The 19,449-nt window shown below is 54.0% G+C and overlaps 1 protein-coding gene across 1 annotated transcript in view; it reads right to left on the reverse strand.

Annotated features, from left to right (window-relative positions):
- Positions 1 to 9,787: 9,787 nt before the first annotated feature.
- Positions 9,788 to 19,449, reverse strand: part of Muc2 (mucin 2, oligomeric mucus/gel-forming) — a 34,773-nt gene continuing 25,111 nt past the window's right edge. Inside the window, exons 33-51 of the mRNA XM_074051362.1 lie at positions 19,139 to 19,423; positions 18,210 to 18,478; positions 17,701 to 17,875; positions 16,848 to 17,095; positions 16,097 to 16,280; positions 15,624 to 15,852; positions 14,672 to 14,850; positions 14,225 to 14,294; positions 14,022 to 14,122; positions 13,863 to 13,894; positions 12,972 to 13,149; positions 12,620 to 12,724; positions 12,394 to 12,434; positions 12,119 to 12,241; positions 11,763 to 11,861; positions 10,957 to 11,085; positions 10,719 to 10,758; positions 10,297 to 10,423; positions 9,788 to 10,159 (exon numbers count right to left, since the gene is read on the reverse strand). Of these exons, the coding sequence (XP_073907463.1) occupies positions 9,937 to 10,159; positions 10,297 to 10,423; positions 10,719 to 10,758; positions 10,957 to 11,085; positions 11,763 to 11,861; positions 12,119 to 12,241; positions 12,394 to 12,434; positions 12,620 to 12,724; positions 12,972 to 13,149; positions 13,863 to 13,894; positions 14,022 to 14,122; positions 14,225 to 14,294; positions 14,672 to 14,850; positions 15,624 to 15,852; positions 16,097 to 16,280; positions 16,848 to 17,095; positions 17,701 to 17,875; positions 18,210 to 18,478; positions 19,139 to 19,423 (2,837 nt within the window). The 3' untranslated portion in view covers positions 9,788 to 9,936. The remainder of the gene's footprint in view (positions 10,160 to 10,296; positions 10,424 to 10,718; positions 10,759 to 10,956; positions 11,086 to 11,762; positions 11,862 to 12,118; positions 12,242 to 12,393; positions 12,435 to 12,619; positions 12,725 to 12,971; positions 13,150 to 13,862; positions 13,895 to 14,021; positions 14,123 to 14,224; positions 14,295 to 14,671; positions 14,851 to 15,623; positions 15,853 to 16,096; positions 16,281 to 16,847; positions 17,096 to 17,700; positions 17,876 to 18,209; positions 18,479 to 19,138; positions 19,424 to 19,449) is intronic.

The following is a 19,449-nucleotide window of genomic DNA, read 5'->3' on the forward strand; positions in this document are numbered from 1 at the left end:
CACTACTGAGCCCATTAAGGGGGAAGGCAGGCCTTGGTCACTTAGCAATGCTAGCCAAGGTCCAGGAGGACAGCGACCACTGCTTACAGTCTGGAGAGAGGCCTTCCTCAGTCATCTCTGAGGCCCTCCTGGCCACCCTTACGGAGAAATTCTGGTGCCTTTTCCTTTGTCGCACACACACAGTGCAGTCCCTGGTCCTGCCTGGGGTGGGGGTGGGGAGAAGCAGGGGTGAGAGATGGACCAGCTCTCAGCTTGTGTGAGACCACACGAGCAGTCAGTGACAATGCAGGACAAGGAGTGTGCAAGTGAGAAGGGAGGAGCAGGAGCAGTGGGGGTCTAACTGGTCCTGAGAGTGGGAAGGACAAGTTCAGATGCCATCAATCAACTGGCACTGGAAGGTAGAGGGAAAAACAGGGCCCTCCAGCAGGTGAGGGTGGGAAGCCAAGTCTGGCAGCAGGAAGTTGTGGCTGACCTCTAGGGACAGCTGGGATAGCCAGAACAGTGGGCAGCTCTACTACTGAGGGTCCTATGCCAACACCATGAGTGCCAGCTTCAGAGGCAGGAGCCTCCCTCAGAGGCAGAGTCACCAACTCACCTGGAAAGGTGAGGGTCCTGGGGAGATAGACGGCTCGTCGAGGGCTCACTGAGCTGGGTGGTGGTGGCTGGCCCACGGCACCCCTACAGGGCCCCCACGACCTCTCTGCACACAGACAGGGACCCTGGCGACACTCTCCATGGGCAGGATCCTGCCTTGCTGCCCACATGGTGCTATGTAGCTGCCACACAATGAATTCAGCTGAGATGGCTGAGCCCAGGCCCAGAGCACACTTTGCACTCACAGCTTGGGCAGGAGCAGAGCCACAGCTCCACTGGCACTAAACAGAAGACCCATCCAACAGTGAAGACAAGCCACAGAAAGGCCATGGCCATGCTGCACCCCAGGGTCCCGAGCAGCTGTTCAGGTCTGGAGCAGGTAGCCCTAGGAGGCCCCCAGACTCACTTCCTCTTCTTGGCATTCTTTAGCACCAAGCCTGGTCCCCTCCCATGGCCACCCTTCTTCACCCCTGTGAGTCACCACATAGGGTGACCCCTTCTGCTCCAAAAGGTCTCTCAGCGCCCACCCATGTGAGCATGTGGTTTGCAACAAAAGTATCAGAAAGCTGAGAGAGGAAGAGAGAGGGCAGGGGACAGGATTGGGGGTTCCCCATGTGCCCCTAAACAATGGGGCGAAACCACGCGGATGCACCGTGTTTGCACACAGGGCTGGCCCAACTGCCTTATTTAGCTGTAAGATTTATGGGGTTTTTATTAAGCCCTATCTAGTGACGAAGTTGATGGCCAGCCTCCAACATGGTGGGGAGAAAGGGGAGTGGTACCACCTTCACTGGAAATTCAGTGTGGTATCTCCCTGAGTGCCTGGTGAGCCTCCCCACCCCAAATCCCAGACCTCCAGAGTCAACATGAGGGTCAACTATGTCCTCCTCCTGCTGGGTGGTCCCTTTCATTCTGAGTTCATTGGCAAGGGCCTTTTGAAAGTTCCTTGTACCCAGCCTCACCTCCTCCTCACTTTCATAGCTCCCATAAGCCCCCTGTCTCTCCTCCTGTCAGCCTCTGGGACATTCTTCACTCCCCTGATTGGCCCCTTCCCTGGCCCTGCTCAGCTGGACAGAGAGGAATTACACCAGGCGAGATGGACTCTAGGAATGAGAGAGACATAGAGACAGACAGAGAGAGTGGGTCACATAGACAGGGAAACAGACACAGAAACAGAGACATTGGCTGAGATGAGGCTCAGTGGTAGGGTGCTTGCCTAGCATGTGTGAGGACCTGGGTTCAATCCCAGACCAAAAAAGAAAAGCCAGAGAGAGAAGAGAGGGAAGGGGAGGAGAGGAGAGGGGAGGGGAGGGGAGGGGAGGGGAAATAAAAGAAACATAGGCAGAGATAAAAAAAATTGGGGACACAGAGACAGAAAGATACAGAGACACAAACACAGAGACAGAAATAGAGAAAGTGGGGGACACAGAGAAAGTGGGGGATACAGAAAGAGACAGAGAGATACAGAGACAGAGAAAGTGGGAGAGACAGAGAGAGACTCAAGGTCAGAGGGAGAGACAGAGAGGAGAGACACAGAGAGACTAAGGCAGAGTAATAAAGACGGAGACAGAAGAACATGGTGACAGAGAAAGGATTGCTGCGGACGAGAGCTCCCTTATTCACAGGAGCGTCCTTTGCAGTGCACAGGAGGCAGCAGTGAGGCCAGTGTGAGGGAGGGAGGGCCCTGCACACCCTGGAGTTTTCTGCAAGGTGAGGAGGTCTTGGAAATGGATGTGACAATGGCTGCCCAGCAACATGAATGTGCTGAACACCACAAAACTGTGCTGGAGATGATTGAGATTTTTACCACCATTTAAATTTGTTTAAATTTAAAGGACTAAACAAATGTTAAAGTAATAATGGGGTAATTTTCCCACAACTAAGGACTGAGGGCTCAGAAGGAGGGACTCAGAGAACTGAGCAAGAGAGACATAAATCTATGCCTGACACAATACAGAGGATCCCAGGATGAGGCTGAGCTCTGGCCGGAACCAAAGGCTGACGGTTCCATGTGCTGTGGGGTGAGGAGCTAGTGTTGTCCCCATGCAGGGTGGCGAAGCCTGGGCACGGCCACTTGGAAAGCTATTTGGCCTATGTGAGACCTAGAAAGCCACTCCAACTCCCCAAGAAGGTGGTTATGTCCACCAAAGTCACGTGCATGGGTGTGTACAAGACAAGGGGTGATATTTTCAAAGTGCTGAAAGAAAAGAACTCTGAACCTAGGATTTTATTCTCAGCCCCTCTCAAAGACACAAAGCTGACCTCTGGTTTCTGAGGCCTGAAGGGTTGGGGAGATGAAAAGCCGTCCAGGGAAGGACCAGACAGGAACGTATCCTCACATGCTACAAATATGCGGCAGGAAGGCAGACATGGTGAGAAGACACAGGGGTGGAAGAGGCTGTGATGCCCTCAGAGAAGACACCCATGAGAAAGCCGGGCCATGGGGAACCAGACCAGGACTCCCGACACCGAAGCTTCACTGAGGCAGCAGAGCAGATCAGGGATCTAGGATGCACGCACCATGCACCACCTTCAGCCATCCTAGGCCACCGCTCCTGGTGCCAGAATCCAGCACTGAGGCCCCTGTCCCTCCATGTCTGGGTGCAGGGACAAGGACTTCCATGTTCCGAAGGCCCGATGGGGTCCCAGGCAGAACCTGGGACTGGGTTGAATGGCCACATGGTCCATTATGGAGTATCGCTTCCCCTGTTGGGAGAAATGGCGAGAGAGAGGGTAGTTAGCAGGTCAGAGGTATGTGAACATGCCAGGTCCAGGGGAAGGCCTCACAGGCTTCACAGGTGAGCCCAGCACCCTCTGTCCTCCAGGTGAGCTCTAATCAGCATATCAGTAAACTCTACAAAGGCTTAGCCGCAGGAAGGGGACCGGAAACCCTCTCTGTCTTTGAGTAAACTCTGTGGCCTGGAGGTTAGCCGTCCCCCGCCACCTGATTAAAGGACTCTTTAGATCTCACAGTTTGACAGAGTCTGGCTGTTCTAGGTCTGGCTTTTGGTTGGGCCCCAATTTCTGTGGGAACGTTGGTGTCTGGTACAGCAGGTCCCTTTGCTCACCACCAGGGACCCCTAGCCTGGGCTTCTTCTCAGGTGGGATCCCACGTGGACTCACACCACAGAACAACCCTGAAAGTCCTCAGTCTTGAGTCAAGGTTGCATGGGGTCCTTGGTCATCACGTGGATAGGAGAAAGGCAGCTTGGGCAGCATGAGGGACAGGTGCCCCAGGTCAGGACTGCTGACAGGCATGGTGCTCAATCCCCTAGCGCTCTTATAAAAAAGGAAGCCCTTCTGTGGCTCAGGGGCCACAGAAATCACTGCAGGTGGACAGAGTGGTAGCGGGCCAGTGTGGGAGTAGTGTGGCCAGCAGTGCCTGCTGTTGGGCAGGCAGGTCAGCACAGCCAACCAGATGGGCCAGATGAAACGCTCTATCTCTCTGCAGTCAGCCTTGCCTAAACTGGCCTCACTATCACCTCCCTCTACATAGACCACCATCCCCAACATGGACTGAACCACAGAACTCTCAGTCAAGCAGTCAGACAGCTTTGGGTCCCTGTCGCTCCATGCAGACCCCTGAAGCTGGAGGACAAGGAACAGGTAAAGAGCTCTGGGGAGACATAGCAGTCTCTTGGCCCACTGCCCACCCTGCAGAGCACAGCCAAGCCACTATCTGTGATCTGGGGCCAGAAGGGGCCACCGCACCTGCACAGGAAATGTAAAAATGATTGGGTGATTCACTGGTCCTGGAGACTGCCAAGTCATAAGCAGTATCTTGTGGCACAGTAATAGCCCCAAGATGAGAGGATGGCCACCCCAGCCACCAGGAGGAGCCTCTCCAATACAGGAGTGATGGGTGCCATCTTGTTAGGGCCCCCATTACATAAGTCTGCTGATTTGGAGGAGGCTGAGCAGGCAATGTGGGAGGGTGGCAGATTTGGCTTTGGGTTTAAAACAGCCAAGTGCCCTCAGCCACATGGCAGAAAGAGAAGACAGTGTATGGAGGGAGTGGCTCAGACCACAGCCTTGGCTGTGCAGTAGGAGGTCAGCCACCTGAGCTGGCAGCCCCAAAGACTGGGGACTCTCACAGACAATTTGAATAAACTGAACAGTTCTGACAGTGTGTCCAGGAAAGTCAGGTCTCTGAGGTCAAGGGGAAGCCCCTGAGCTAGAGTGGTCTCCCAGTGCAGGGCCAAGGTCTCAGGGGCTGCTGACCTGTTCATCCAGTCTTACTATCTGTTAAATGGTAGTCATGGTCAGCTCCTTTGAGACTGCCACTTGGACATCAGTGACAGACATGAAACCAGCACACACTCTCCAAGGCTGATGACAGCTCCCAGACCTTCAAGGGCATGGGTTGTGGCAGGAGCAATGACAGACAGTGGCTGGAAAACCTAATGGCTTCTCTGACCCCCACATTCTGTCCACCTGGGGCCTCCTTCCCCCATTCTCCTTCCCTAAGCAGTGGCAGAGCTGACCAGCATGGAAGCTGGACCAGTCAGCATGACTGGTTAGCAGCAGTCATGAACATCTGCTGTTATGAGCCACCAGAACCTGGCACTTTTTGTCAGCACAGCATAGCAGAGCCCATCCTGATCAATGCATATGTTAGTAGGTTTTCTGTTGCAAATTCATTCTCGAATCCCAAGATAAGCCCTATTTGATTACTAGGAGCCCAGGTGGGAGAGGGTTTCAAACACAGCACCCTCTCCCCGCCTGAGTGATTGAACCAGGTGAAATGTAAGCTAAGAGTTGGCATCTTTGACCAGGCAAGCATAATTTTAATCTGAGCAGTTCTAGGTTGGCCCCCATGGATTCTGCTTGTGGGTCCATATGCTTCGTATGCTAACCCCAGAACTAGCCATTTTACCTCCAGCCACAGCAGCCCTAGACCTGGAGAAGCTCCCCCCAAGGTAGATGTGGGGGACAGACATGCTGCAACATCTGCACAGCCCCAGAGACAGCAGGAAAGAAGACTAGGATTGCTCGAGTTTGGCCAGTCCTGAAAGTCACTCCACAACCCTGAGCTGGAGTAAGTGAGGGGGTTCTGAGCCCATTCTCTTGGGGCAGAAAAAAGCACACACCCAGCAACACTCCTTCCTGCTCTGCACTTGATGTGCCTGCTGCTGGGTGGGAAAGTGGGATGTCTACAGTGTTCTTTCCTTGTGCTGCTCTTACATGACTGGTTTCCAAATGGGAAAGCTCAGAGGGCTGAGCTGTCTCACATTTTCTGTCATCTGGAAGAGTCTTCGTAACATAAGAGGCTCAGTAAAGGCCCCAAATGCTTGCATGCACTCCATTCTGCACTTGGCTGTGGTAATGGGCTGAACAGTGGTCCTAAAAAAGACCGCTGTCCTAAAAATGATACGGCCATGCCCTATTCTCTGGAACCTGTAAATGTGACCCTATCTGGAACAAGGGTCTTTGCAGATGTAATGAAGTGAAGGACCTCAGAATAATTTTCTTCTTTTCTTCCTGGATTATTGGGGGCCTCCAGCTCACAGCCATTCCAGCCAGGCAGCACCACAGACCCACAGCCAGCTGTGCACCCAGGCACAAGCCTAGACTAGGACAGCCACCCAGCCAGTCCAGAGGCAAAGCACAGCATCATGAGTCAGGCGAGCACGGCTGTTTTAAGCATGTGGCTTGTTTCTACTTTTTATTTCTATTGAATTATTAGTACACCCAATAAAATGCATCATTTTTATGTACAGTCTTAAAAGTATGTAAATTGTGTGCAAGCATATGTAACCTCCTCCACAATCAAGATGAGGAAAGTAAAAGCTTATTCATGTCACTTTGCAGTTGGTTCCTTGGTCCCAGGGAACCGCTTATCTCCCTTCTGTTCCCTGAGTTTTGTCACTTCTATAATCTCTTAAATATGGAATCAGGCAGTCTTGTATGTTTGGCTATTTTTCAATAGACACGGTGCTTTTGTTTCATCCATGATATACATATCAATATTTTCTCATAGAACACTATCTCATTGTAAGGATAGATTTGAATCTGTCTATCCATTCCCCCACCCATGGACATTTAGTTGTCCAAATGAATAATGATTTTGGGGGGAGATGGCAGTACTGGGATTTGAACTTGACCTCATGCTTGCTAGGCAGGCACTCTACCACTTGAGCCATGCCACCAGCCCTTCATATAAATTTAAAGCCAGCTTGTTAATTGTTTGAAGAAGGACTATTAGGGACTGTATCAACATTAAATATTCTAAGCAGTGAACATGGTCTATGCTCAATTTGTCATTTTTAATTTTTGCTTTGTAATGAGTTATTTTCAATATACACACCTTGCACAATTGTTAAATTTATTCCAGAGCATTTCATTTTTTATACTATTGCCAGTGAAGTTGATCTCCTTAAGCTAATTTCTAATATACAGAAATGCAAATGGTTTTTGTGTATTGAACTCAGGTCCGGCAAAGTTGGTAAATTCACTTATTCTTTCTAGTAGATATTTTGTGGGGCTTATAGTGTTATCTACCTACATAATTTTGTCACCTGCAAATCTAGACCACTTTCCACCTTGCTGATTGTTATGTCTTCCATTCTCTTTGTCCTGCTGTGTGGTCTTGGGGTCATTTAACCACATGAGGTTAAATGACAGTGGTAAGGGCAGAAGTCTTGCCTTGCTTCTGACCTCATGGCAGTCCCCCACCCTCCCAAATGTGCTGTGCACTCCAGGGTTTCTGAACCATCCGCGTACACGCTGAGGGAGGCCTCTTTCATTCCTAGCCTCCAGGCAATTTAAAATCACTAAAGAGTGGTGGTTTTAGCTGGCTATGGTGGCATGCACCTAGAATCCCAGCTAAGCAGGAGGCTGAGGCAGTATTAGTGCTTGAACCAGGGCTTTGAGAGAAGCCTGGGCGACACAGCGAGACCCCATCTCAAGAGGAAAAATGAAAGAACAGTGATGGGTTTTTGCAAATGCTCTTTCTGCATATGATAAGATGGTCATCTTTCTCCTTTATTTTATTAACATGGTGATTATGCTGATTGACTCTCTTATATTTATCAATCTTGCATTCCTGGTCATGATGCAGCTATTGTATGTATTGTTGGAATCAGCTTGCTAATACCTCTTGCAGATTTTTGCATCTCTATCCATGAGAAGCACTGAGCTGAGGCTTGCTTTTCCTGTGATGTCATTGGTTTGGGAATCAGAACAGATCTGAACCCTTAAAATGGGCTACATGTTCCCTCCTCAGTTTCCTTTTCTTTCTTCTTTCTTTCTTTCTTTCTTCTTTCTTTCTTTCTTTCTTCTTTCTTTTCTTTCTGTGGAAATAGAGATTGAACCCAGGGCCTCATGCCTGCGAAGTAAGCAATCTACCACTGAGCTATACCTCAGACTTTTTAAAATTTTTATTTGGGAGCAGGGTCTAGCTAAGTTGCCCAGCCTGGCCTCTAATTTGCAATTGTAGAGAGGGATGAGGGAGCTAATCCATCTTCCTGGCCAGGGCTCTAACCACAACACCCCCACCACCCCCACCACCATGCCCTGCCCTGTAGGTCACTGTTCTGTGCTGAGGCTGCTGGACCTAGAAGGGCACAGCCTAGTGGAGAAGTGACACACTAATGAATTATGCCCAGCACCCCATGGCACTGGAGGTGACACAATAACAGCTTTGAGATGCAGGGACTGACCACTTCATGGAAGGGCTGGCCCTGAAGCTCTCAGCACTCCACATGACTATACCAGAGGTGAACAGTCCCCATGTCCCCTTCAGCAAACCTGCTCTAGAAGGACTCTTGTGGCTCCAGAGCAAGCCCAGGCCACCTGGAAACCCAGGAAATCCACAGACCTAGAGGGTAAGCTCCCGGAGTCCCCGAAGAGGGGTGGTGAGGGCATCTGGGGGGGGCAGTGGAAAGACCCCCGGGCCTGAGCAATCTCCAGGACACAAGTAGGGGACATACTAACAGGCCCTCAGCCTGCTTGCTGCCCATGTCATCCCCTGTCCCTGCCATACAGCTGCTGTCCTACCTAGTGTCGGGGTGGGGGGGGTCAAGTTAGGGAAGAGCCAAGCAGAAGAAAAGCAGCTGAAGGAATGCAGCAGCCTCTGCTCAGCCTAAGGAAGCAGTGAGTGGGGAGCAGAAAGCAGGGACCTGTCCTCTGTCTGACCCCTCAGTGATCTCGAGCCCAGCACACAGTCTCACTCTCCCTGAGGTGTGAGTGCACCAGAGTGCAATGATAAGACAGTGGGTCACCAGACCACAGTGATGAGCCAGTGGATGCTGGAGACAAATGCCAGGGCCTCCTCAATGGCCTCAGAAGATGCTTACATGTTGGGTCACTCTACTCAGGGGTCCTTAGCCCAGGGTCTGAGACCCTACACACTCCTGCTGCCTTCAGAGAGGAGACACCTGCTGCAATCTGAACCACAGGAGCACCTGCTCTGGGCCAGAAGTCTCCATAAGCAGAGGCCAGGGGCTCAGCTCCTAAACACACATGGGCACTTGCACCCAGGGCGTCTCTCTCTCTCTCTCTCTCTCTCTCTCTCTCTCTCTCTCTCTCTCTTTCTCATACACACAAATGCACTCACACATGCGTACACATGACCAACTGCCCCACCGTGTCCACAGAGCCAAGCAGGACTTCTGCAAGTCATTTGAAGGTTTGACAGCTCTGCCCAGCAGCTTCCTGGCAGCTTCCCACAAGGTCATGGTTGCTTTTTATCAGTTTGCCCCAAATCCATGGACTGGGACCATCTCCATTTTTCCCAGCATAGAGACCCAGGGTGAGACCACACACACTTACACACATGCACTCACACACACATGCACATGCATGCACTCCTACATGGCATGAGCACACATGCACACCCACACATGCACACGCTGCTCCCCCAGCACGAGGTCCCCACCAGCAGAAGAAGCCCTGGAAATGGCTTGAAGGAACTTGGGGATTTTATCAGATTCTGGATCGGAGGGCCTCGCCCAGCCAGGCTTTGCCCAAGCATAGAGCCAGGACCCCAAGGAAGGCACTGCTGAGGGGTGGGGGGGGGTCACATGTTATATACAGTACTTGCCAAGGCCAGTTCCCCTGTGTCCTGTGCATAGAGCCAGTGACTGGACCCCAGAGTAGGGAGGAGCCCTCTCAGAACCATCCCACCCCACTCACTTCCTGACGTACAGGAGCCAGCTCAGACCCCTGCAGCACCACTCAAACCACACCAACACAGTGTCTGCTTGAGTTTATTATCAGAAAGCAAAAGACAGAACAAAGATTCAGGAAATAAATATCTGCAGAGAGGAAGCCAAGCTTAGGAGGCTCAGAGGCTCAGTGGGACAACGCAGGGCGATGCCTTCACAGCAGAACCAGCCCTGCTCACTTCCTTCCCAGAAGCCGGAGGCTGGAGCGCCGGACTCGGCTTTGCTGAGCCTGTGGGAGCACGCAGGCGGTGTCCTGGCACAGGCAGCTCTCAATGTGCGTGTAGGTGTGGGTTAGTGAGCTGCCGTCGGGGCAATCCAGGACCACCTCACGCTCGCTGGTCCTCTCCTCTTTGCAGCAAGAGCATCTGTGGTCCAGTGACTTCTCCAGGGTAGAGTACCTGAGGCAAGGAAGGGCAGGGTGAGGGACCACCTCCTGTGGTGGGGGGGGGCAGTGCCAGCCTTGGCCCTCCTTGGGTCCTCTCTTCAGGCTCCTCTACCACCCCCAACAAGGGCACACTGGCAGCCAGAAACTCACATGGCAAAAGTCCCACAGGAACCGGAGCAATAGTTCATGCTGACATTCTTGGTGCAGCCATCCAGTGAAATTTCCTTCGTGACTGGGATGATGGAGCAGGGGGTCCTGGTCTCATTGTAAGGGATGCCTGGGGAACAAGGCACAGGGGAGGGGTCTCATACCGCCCTCCCTCAATGCTCCCTCTCCCCACCTCAAGCGTGGCCAGCCCTCAACCCTCAGTCCTACTGCCCTGTAATGAGATGAGCTCCCAGCATCCAGCTGGGCTCCATCCTGCCTCCTCCTGGGAAGCGACTGGGTTCCCAGGCATCCAAATAAGCATGGGAGGCACAAGAGGCATGAGGCTCCTGGGGCACCCTCCCCTTGTGCCTTCCTGCCCTAGAGGGACCCAGGTGGAGCCCACCCTTCTGTCAGACTGTACTCACATGTCTTACAGCATCCATTGGGCATGAATGTGATGGACTCCTGGAGGGAAAAGAGAGTGAGCCTGGACCACCAGGGCACCTCAATGGGTACAGGAAGGCCCTGGGACCAAAACTCCTGGGGGCAGCTACAAATAAGCCAGAGGCCACTGTGCCAGACTGGGGACCAGCCCTTGGAGTGTCAGCATCCCCTCACTGCTGGCACAGCACACACAACCAGCAACCCAGATGGCCCACTCACCTTGATGCACCTACTGGGGTCAAAGTCAGGGCACATGATTTTGGAGACGAAGGAGGTAAGCTGGTTGTTGATTTTCGTACAGGTGAAGAAGGTACACTTGTCATCGACGTTTTTCTCTGTTTCCCCGGGCTGTGGGCAGAGGAGAGTCAGGGTGAAGGCAAACAGGCATGCCCACATCAGAGGCCAGCCCAGAAAGACAGGCCAGGTGTGGCTTTTTAAACAGGAGGCTGACCTGTGGGTCCCCCCAACACCAGGGCAGTGGGGGGAAGGTCCTCAGGGAAAAGAACCTACCTGTGGTCACATAATCCAAAAGGTAGACCCACTTTCCAACCCCCCCCTACATATGAAGTGACCTTATTTGGGGGGAAAAAAGGCCTTTGAAGAAGTAACTAAGTGAAGGCTCTTGAGATGAGAACACCCTGAATTAGAATGGGCCTAACCCAGGTGACACGAGTCTCTTTAGAAGAGACACAGACGAGAAGCCACATGAAGGCAGAGACAGGAGTGGTTTGGATACAAGCCAATGATACCAGGAGCCCCCAGGAGCTGGAAGAGGCAGAAAGGACCCTCCCCAGACCTCCATCTTAAACTTGGGGTTCCAGGATGGAAGAATCACTTCCTGTTGTTTTAAGTCACTCAGTTGTGGTCGTTTGCCTGGGCAACTTCAGGACGCTCATACCCAACTGCACCCAGGACTCAGCCAGGGAATGGAGAGTCCTCCCAGTCTTGCCCTCGGAAGCCAGCAGGCCCTGTGAAGTCTGCACCCCGGGGCCCTGGGCACTGCCCTGGGTGCTACCAGTGCACACCTTCAAGATGATAAGCTGGTTGTTGGGCCTCTCGATGACGCACTGGGTCTGCTGGCACTTCTTGCAGCACTCCCCTGGGGCCTCCATGAGTTCATAGCCCTGAGGGCACAGATACAGACAAGGCTGAGCTTGGGGGCCTAGTCTCCACATCCCACAGGCCCCTGCGGCTACTGAAATCCCTCCCCACACTTGGGGGAGGCCGCAGATGGGCAGGTGCCAAGGTGGAGACAGGCACAGGTTGGCAAGGAAAAGAGGAAAGAAGCTGTGAGAACAAAGTTCCATGGAAGCAGCTTCTCTGGAAGATGGGAGGAGGGTAGGCAGAGGCAGGGAGAGGAATGGAAGGTGCCGTGGCTTACTGGACTGCAGGAGCTGTTGCAGGGCACGTGGGTACAGGTGATGACATTGAGCTGAGTGCTGCTGTCCACAGTGTTGGTGCACACGCAGTTCTCACACTTGGAGGAGTACACTGGAGAGCCAGGCTTTGGGCACAGGCAGGCATGAGGGGGGCGCACCGGCCAGCCTCAAGGCCTGCCCAGTCCCCCACATGGAACCCCACCTCTGTCCTTAGGGGAATAGGACCACACTGTCCCTTCTCCCCTCCTCCATCTTTGCTCCCCAACCCCGGGCTCACCTGGTACTCAGCGTTCTGGTGCACACACACACCCTTGGACACTTGGGAGAAAGAGCAAGAAAGGTCATCAGAGGCTCTCCTCTGTGGTCTGGCCCCATGGGTCAGAACACACACCCATGAACAGGGCAGGTGTTCTGGGCTGAGTGGGTGCAAGCTGGTTTCCTCCACCTGTCCCTCCTGCCACAGCCCGGTCCCTCCCCATCCTTCCCTGCCAGGCCTTACTCACCACACGAGTAGACTGGGCAGCACCTTCCAGGCACGACCCTACTCTTCAGTTCGAATCCCAGCGGGCATGAGGGGGGCTCCTCTTTGCACAGGCTGGTGTTACACTCTGAGGGTGGGGCAGGTGTATGATTAGGATGGCTCCCTACAGAATCCACCTCCCACTGCACGGCTCCAACCCAAGCTTCTGTGGGTCCACTCCTGCCCTGCCCAGGCTGGCCTCTGCAGCAAAGGTGTCTGGCTTGACCCAGCAGCCTGGGCCAACACCCTCTTAGGCGGTCACATCCCGAGCTCACCAAGGGAGGGACAGCCTTATGGGAGGCTTAGTGACAGTGGGGGCCCAGGGGTGGTCTTACTGCACAAGGTGACATTGCAGCAGGTGTCAGCAGGGTTGACCTCCGTGACAAGGTAGGTGCCATCGTCCGTGCAGTCGGTGGGGGCCCCCTCACTACACTTCCTGGGCTGGCAGTTGATGCCGCTTCCTCCTTCCAGGCAAATGCAGTCCTTGCAGTCAAATGTAAAACGCTCCCCAAACTGCAGGGAGGAAAGGGGTGATCAGGAAGAAGCGGGCACCAGACCAGGCTGCACCATGGCACATGTGTGGTCAGTGTGGTCAGTCAGGGAGAAAAGCACTTCACTGGGGTCCTGTGGGAAAGCCATGTCTCTCCCTGCCTCCAAGCCCCTGGGGCAGGACGGCAGCTACTCCTTCAGGGCACCAGGCCATCGATGTCACGCTGCTGTGACAAGATCACCAGCATCGGCCAGCATGAGCAAACACACCTCACAGATCGATTGGGTTTGTGCAGAATTGAGCTAAGGAGTCAACCATGGCTGTGACCACACACCAGAGACAGCACTCAAGTGGTCAAAGTGTCACCTCGGGTTCGGACAGAGCACCATGTGACTACTAGTGGATGGGTGGATTCATGGAGAGACAGACGGATGGTTGAAGAGAGGGCTAGGTAAATAGGTGGATGGATGGATGGATGATAGATGGGTAAATAACAGAGAGAGGAGGGAGGGAGGGAGGCTAGACGGAGGGGTGATAGATGAATGGGGTTGAACACACCAATGGACAGGTAGGTGAGTGGACGGAAGTCCCTGCTGGCTCACCCTTTTTTAAGTGACTCGTTACTCAGTCTTCAAGTTTTCCAGGTTCTTATGTGCACTTTACTCTACCCCACACCCCAAATTTCAGGATTTGTGGGAGAATCCTCCCCCTGCCCAGCACAAGGAGGAGAGCCTACCTTTCTGGGAACATTGTCAGGTCCCACACAGCCTAGAAAGAAGGAGAAAATAAATCCTGTTAGCACAGTCTTGGTACTCCAGGAAGCTGCGGTCAGCCTCATGGTCCAGCTTCTGTGGACATGGAGGCAGGAGGAAGACAACTTGAGGGGGTGGCATACCGCATGTCTTCACACAGACATCAAAACCAGGGGCGTAGCTCATGGTGCCCTCAGGACAGAAGCAGCCTTCTACCAGTTTCGTGGAGTTCTCCTGGGAAGAGCTGGAGGGCAGAGATATCCTCAGAAACAAAGGAGGGGTGAGTAGGCAGGGCTAGGGAGCTGACACACCAGATGTCCTCCTGGTGAATTCTCAAGAAACATACCTGGACTTGCAGGTGGGCTCTTCTGTGGGACCACAGGCTCGGTACTCCTTGTGAGATGGGCACTTCATAGCTATGGGAGGGAGGAAGAACTGAAGAGCCATGTCCAGAGGAGGAAGTCCATCCCTTCCTTGAACGACAGAGCTACCTAGCCCTTCCCACTCAGGACTTCACCTCGCCCCTACAGAGGGTGGCCAGCTGCTAGTACTACAGCCTCTGCCCCATTCCCCATGGTTGTCCCCAGCTGGGGGTGGTGCACAGTTGTGCTTTGCAAGGCTGACAGAATTCCCAGTGCTCCCCAGCCCTCCAGGCTGTCCTTTCCCACTCTGAGACCCCAACCCACCTGAATCTAACTCCAGACTGGGCCCAGCACCCAGCAGAGCCTAGAGACCCTTGTCTGGCCTGCAGACCCTAGTACAGGGACAGAGGCAAGGACAAACAGGCACTTACGGCAGACCCCGTTGGTGCGGTCCCGCCAGTCTAAGCAGACGCCCTCCTGGGCACAGAGGGCTGCATAGATCTGCACGCTGGCACACTCCAGACCAACATTAGGCACAAAGCAACTGTCAAACAGGCAGGCTTCGTAGTAGTGCAGGGGGGGCACCACGTCATGGCACGGGGAGAACAAGCTGTGTGCAGGGAAGGGTATGGGTTATGCTCTGGCTGGCACCCCTGGGCCCAGATGTGTTGCACCTGCCTCTCCCACTTTTCCCACCACCTCACACCTCCACCCAGGCTGTCTTCCTGGAGTCTACTCAGCCTGCACCCACCAGAGAGGTGTCTATGGCTGGCAACATGAGCATAGGGAAAGGACCAAACCCTGGGAAAGAAAGGCAGGTACTGTGTCCCAAAGGGCATGGCACGGCACTGTGCAACCAGGCACCCAGAGATGGAAGCTGCATACCTGAGTGCTCACCAGGTGCCAGGACACACCCTCCAGCAGCTCTGGCAGAGATCCACCCAGCCTCCACTCAAGTGGAACACCTCTAGGGGCAAGGCATGCCCTTCCCATGGCTGCCAACTTTAGGGAGGCCAAACTTGCCTCCCTGATACTAATTAGCCCTGAATGCTAGCTCTGTCTTGTCAACTGGTCTACCAAGGGCCTCCAGTCAACTGAGCCTGCACCATGGCAAGAGGTGTGAGAGGTTTGGGAGGTCAGAAGGCCACAGGAATGTTAGAGAAGGCAACTCAGTCCTAAAGAAACTGGAAGCCAGGTCCTGGCCCTCCCCCCCATGACCTGGTACCTGCCCTCAGTGCCACAACCTCTGCTTTTCCAGCCTCGCACTCTGGCTGCACCTCGCCTCCTCTTTGTAAATAACTGGACAGCAGAGAGGCAAGGTTGCTTCTCGAGATCTTGCAGCAGCCCAGTACCAAGGTCACATACAGGCTATAGGCAAATCACCTGTCCATGATAAGCTGGCAGATAGGAGACCCCGTGCAGTTCTTGGGCTGGGTCGGTTGGCCAGGCCCTGGTTTTGTGACAGCCGGATGCTTGGTTGTGGAGTCAGTATGAGGACAGTGTGGCTTAGAGGGGTCATTCACCACCCAATAGTCAGCTGCAACCTCACAATTGGAGATGACCTCCCCACTGGGCAGAACGCAGTCATCCTCAGTGCTATTGGTACAGGTGCCTGCATGGGGAGAAAAGCCATGTCATGTCAGCACCAAACTCTGGCCACCCAAATCAGGGTGAGACCCGGACACCCCCCTTCTCCAGCCTGGGCCCCTGTGTCCTTCTGGCCAGGCCTGAGGGCAGTCAACTCCTGCTAGGGCCAAATCTGGAACAGTGCCAAAGTGAATGCAGCAGAGGAGCAGGAAACCCATAGCTGGCTTGTACCCAGCCTCGCATGGGGTCTGGGGGACTCCAGAGCTCACCGCACTGGCCCTTGGTGTTGTTGCCAAACAGGTGGTAGGGCAGCTTGATGGAGAAGGACAGGCCATTGTAGGAGATGAGGGCACCCAGCTCGGGGATCTCCACCACGAAGTTGATGCCTGATTCATACACCTGCAGCCCATACTTCTGGTAGGGCAATGCCACCACCTGCTTATTGACCTGCACCTGCAGTTGACACACCTGGGTCAGGAAAGGCCTCTGGGGCAGGAGCTGATGGTAGCCACCTGCTGGAGGCCTGCCCTGCCCTGTCCCACCTTGGTTCTCTCTGGGACCCATGTGTGTCAGATTGGGCAGGCCAAATTGCACCTCGGGATAGCATCTGAGGTCACCCTACTGCAACCTGCAGGGTGAGGGGTTCCGCCTATTCCTCACCTCCTTTCTTGGGAGCCTCAGAAACTTTGGGGTCCCATGTAGGGAGCAGGTCTCCCCAAGACTCTTGGCTATTGAGACCAGTGACTCCAGGGGTAGGGAAGAGTCAGTTATGCATAGACCCCATTCATTTTCCCACCCTTGGGGAGGGAACTTCTGCCACAAAGTTTATGCCCCTGGAATGCACCTGTAGGACCTATGGGAAGAGCTGGGTGTGTCCTCAGGTGAGGTCCTGCCTTCTCCCACTTTTCCAGCCTGGTTCAAGGGAGGAGGTGCCTAGGCCCCTGAGCCCAGTCCTCTGCTTGAGAAGGCCATGCCAGCATGCCCTGCCAAGGGCAGCCCAGCCTGGCCACACCCACATACCTGCACCTCTATAGGTGTCATCTGTACAGTCTTGATCAGCACTTCCTGAGTCTCATGGCGCACAATAAGCGTGCGGGGACAGGACACTTCGTCATTAACATCACAGTGGTAGTTGTCAATGTAGATCCCAAAGTTGTCCACTTTGGGGTTGATCTCCTCTACCAGCACGTAGGTGCAATTGCCCTGGTAGTTGTAGTAGAGCCCGTCGAAGGTCATGTAGTGAGGGTCTCCCCAGCCCGTGCAATAGCCTGGGAGGGAACAAAGTAAGCTGGTGCCACCAATCTGGGGGTGGGGATAGGGGTAGGGGCTGTAACAGGGTCATGGTTAGATTCAAGGGACAGGCTGGAAGAACCAAGGAGGGCAGAAAGTCCTGGTCCCTGGATTGGGGTGCCCAGTGTCTGAGCTGAAATGCATCTAGCCCCCAGAAGCATCTCCCCACTCAGCCCATGACAGCCCCTTCTGCAGTTTGGGGCTGGCTTTGGAGCCAGGGGGAATCCCTAACCATGGAAACCTCCTCATTCCATGGAGATGCCCCTTCCCCACCAGGCAAGCCTCTCACCAACTGGGATCCTGCCCAAGATGGTGTGCAACAAGTCCCTGTGTCTGGGTGCCTACCCCTTGGCAGGTGCTTAACAACCAGGTGTGTGCCTAAGAAGCTTTGGGCCTTCTACTCCTAGGGGCCTGGCCCTGCAGCCCCCACCCCAGGAAAGGGAAGATGTGTGGTGTGGGGTCCTCAGGGAAGGGAAGATCAGGGGAAAGGAGGAAGGAAGGACCCCAGGGAAGATGGTGGTCCCCAGGAAAGGGAAGAGCAGGGAAAGAGGAGGAAGGTCCCCAGGTGACTGCAAGAGCTTACAGTCACATTCCCAGTGCCAGCAGCAGTGATCAGGATCTTCCACACGCACTGGCGGGAGGCCATTGGAGCAGACGGGCTTGGGCGGAGGCTCACACTTCACCTTCTCAATCACCACTGTGTTGTTATACTTGCATGTAGCCATGTAGCAGCCACACAGCCACCAGGTCTCGTTCTCCTGTAGTATGGAGGGCACAGGACAGTCAACTGGGACCACTGCATGGGGTAGCAGGAGGGGTGGACCATGCTCTCAACTGGAGGCCGAGGGTGGCTACGTGGGCCTCACAGCAGCCAGCACCTGGCCACAGCAAGGCAGGGCATGGTGAGAAGGTAGAGGCCCCCAGTACACACTATGCCCAGGAAGCTGCAGGAAGTCTGAGCCTCCTCACTGAAGATGGGGTAGAGTAGGGCCATGGGTCGCATTCTTGGTTAAGAAGGCAGCACCTCAGGCCTTGGACATCTGGACATGGACCCACTTGGTGCCTGGCTTGGTACCACCACAACCCACTGACCTGTCTCGGAGGATCAAAGTCTGGGCACTCTGGGGGATTGATGGTAGTTGGTGTGCTGGACGTTGGCTTGGAGGTTGTGGTCGTTGGCTTGGAGGTTGTGGTCGTTGGCGTGGAGGGTGCAGTCGTGGGGAAGGATGTCGGTGTGGAGGGCCTGAGAGTTGAGGATGGTGTGGATGGGCAGGACCAGTTGAACATCTGAAGTTTGCAGTCAGTTGAGCAGTTCACATAATAGCAGGTGTCCCCATGGGTACCATTGTACACCAACTCACCTGCAAGGAGAGACAAAGACCTGGTCCTTATGCCACCTATGCCACCATGGGGACTAGAGCAGGTCCCCATGGAGGAGATAAGAGGGAACCCATGCTGTGCATTAATACCCCCCTATGTTTAATGATGAGGAGGTGAGGCCTTTGGGAGATGATTGGTGTTGAAAGAGGTCATCAGGGTGAAGCCACCATGATGGCATTAGTGGCTTTATGAGAAAAGGAAGACCCAAGCTAGCAGCTTTCCCTGTCTCCCTACATGAGACCCTCTCCCACGTTGTGATGCTACACCAGGTCCTTACTAGACACTGGCTCTGTGTTCTCAGACTCCACAGCCACCTGAATCATGAGCTAAATAGCCCTCTATTCTTTATAAATTACCTGGTCTCAAGGATTTTGTTAAAGCAACAGAAAATGAACTAACAACCACCATGACTTACTTGGGGTATTTGGGTGTCTCCACCACCCTCACATCCTCATGACCTTGGCAGATCCCTGGCTTCTGATGCACATTTCCAGTGAAGTGGGCTAGACATAGAGGTTTCCACCCATGGCCTCCCTCCAGCCTCTTAAGCAAGCTCCCGGATTGGAACTTGCCCAGGTTCCTAATCCACTGGTAAAAGCAGCCCTAGATACTAAGCATTAGGCAATGAACACCACGGGTACCTGGGCCATAGTAGATGTCTTCCAAAACACAGCAGGTGACCAGGGTGGCTGTGTTGCCCGTGGTTTTGGGAGTGGAGAGTGGAGTTGTGGACACTAAGGATGAGATGCTGGTCTTCAATGTAGTCGGTGTGGCCGAGGGGAGTCCTGTCTGGGTGGGGGTTCCCATGGTGGACGTTGGCACAGTGGGGGGAGTGGAGGTAGATGTGGAGATTGGTCTTGTAGTGGATGAAGAAAGTCCAATTGTGGTTCCACTGGTGGGGATGGTCTTCAAGGAGGTGGGTGTGCCTGCAAGAACAGAGGTCACAAGTGAG

The sequence above is a fragment of the Castor canadensis genome, chromosome 1, assembly GCF_047511655.1.
Source record: "Castor canadensis chromosome 1, mCasCan1.hap1v2, whole genome shotgun sequence".
In the NCBI taxonomy this organism is placed as follows: Eukaryota; Metazoa; Chordata; class Mammalia; order Rodentia; family Castoridae; genus Castor; species Castor canadensis.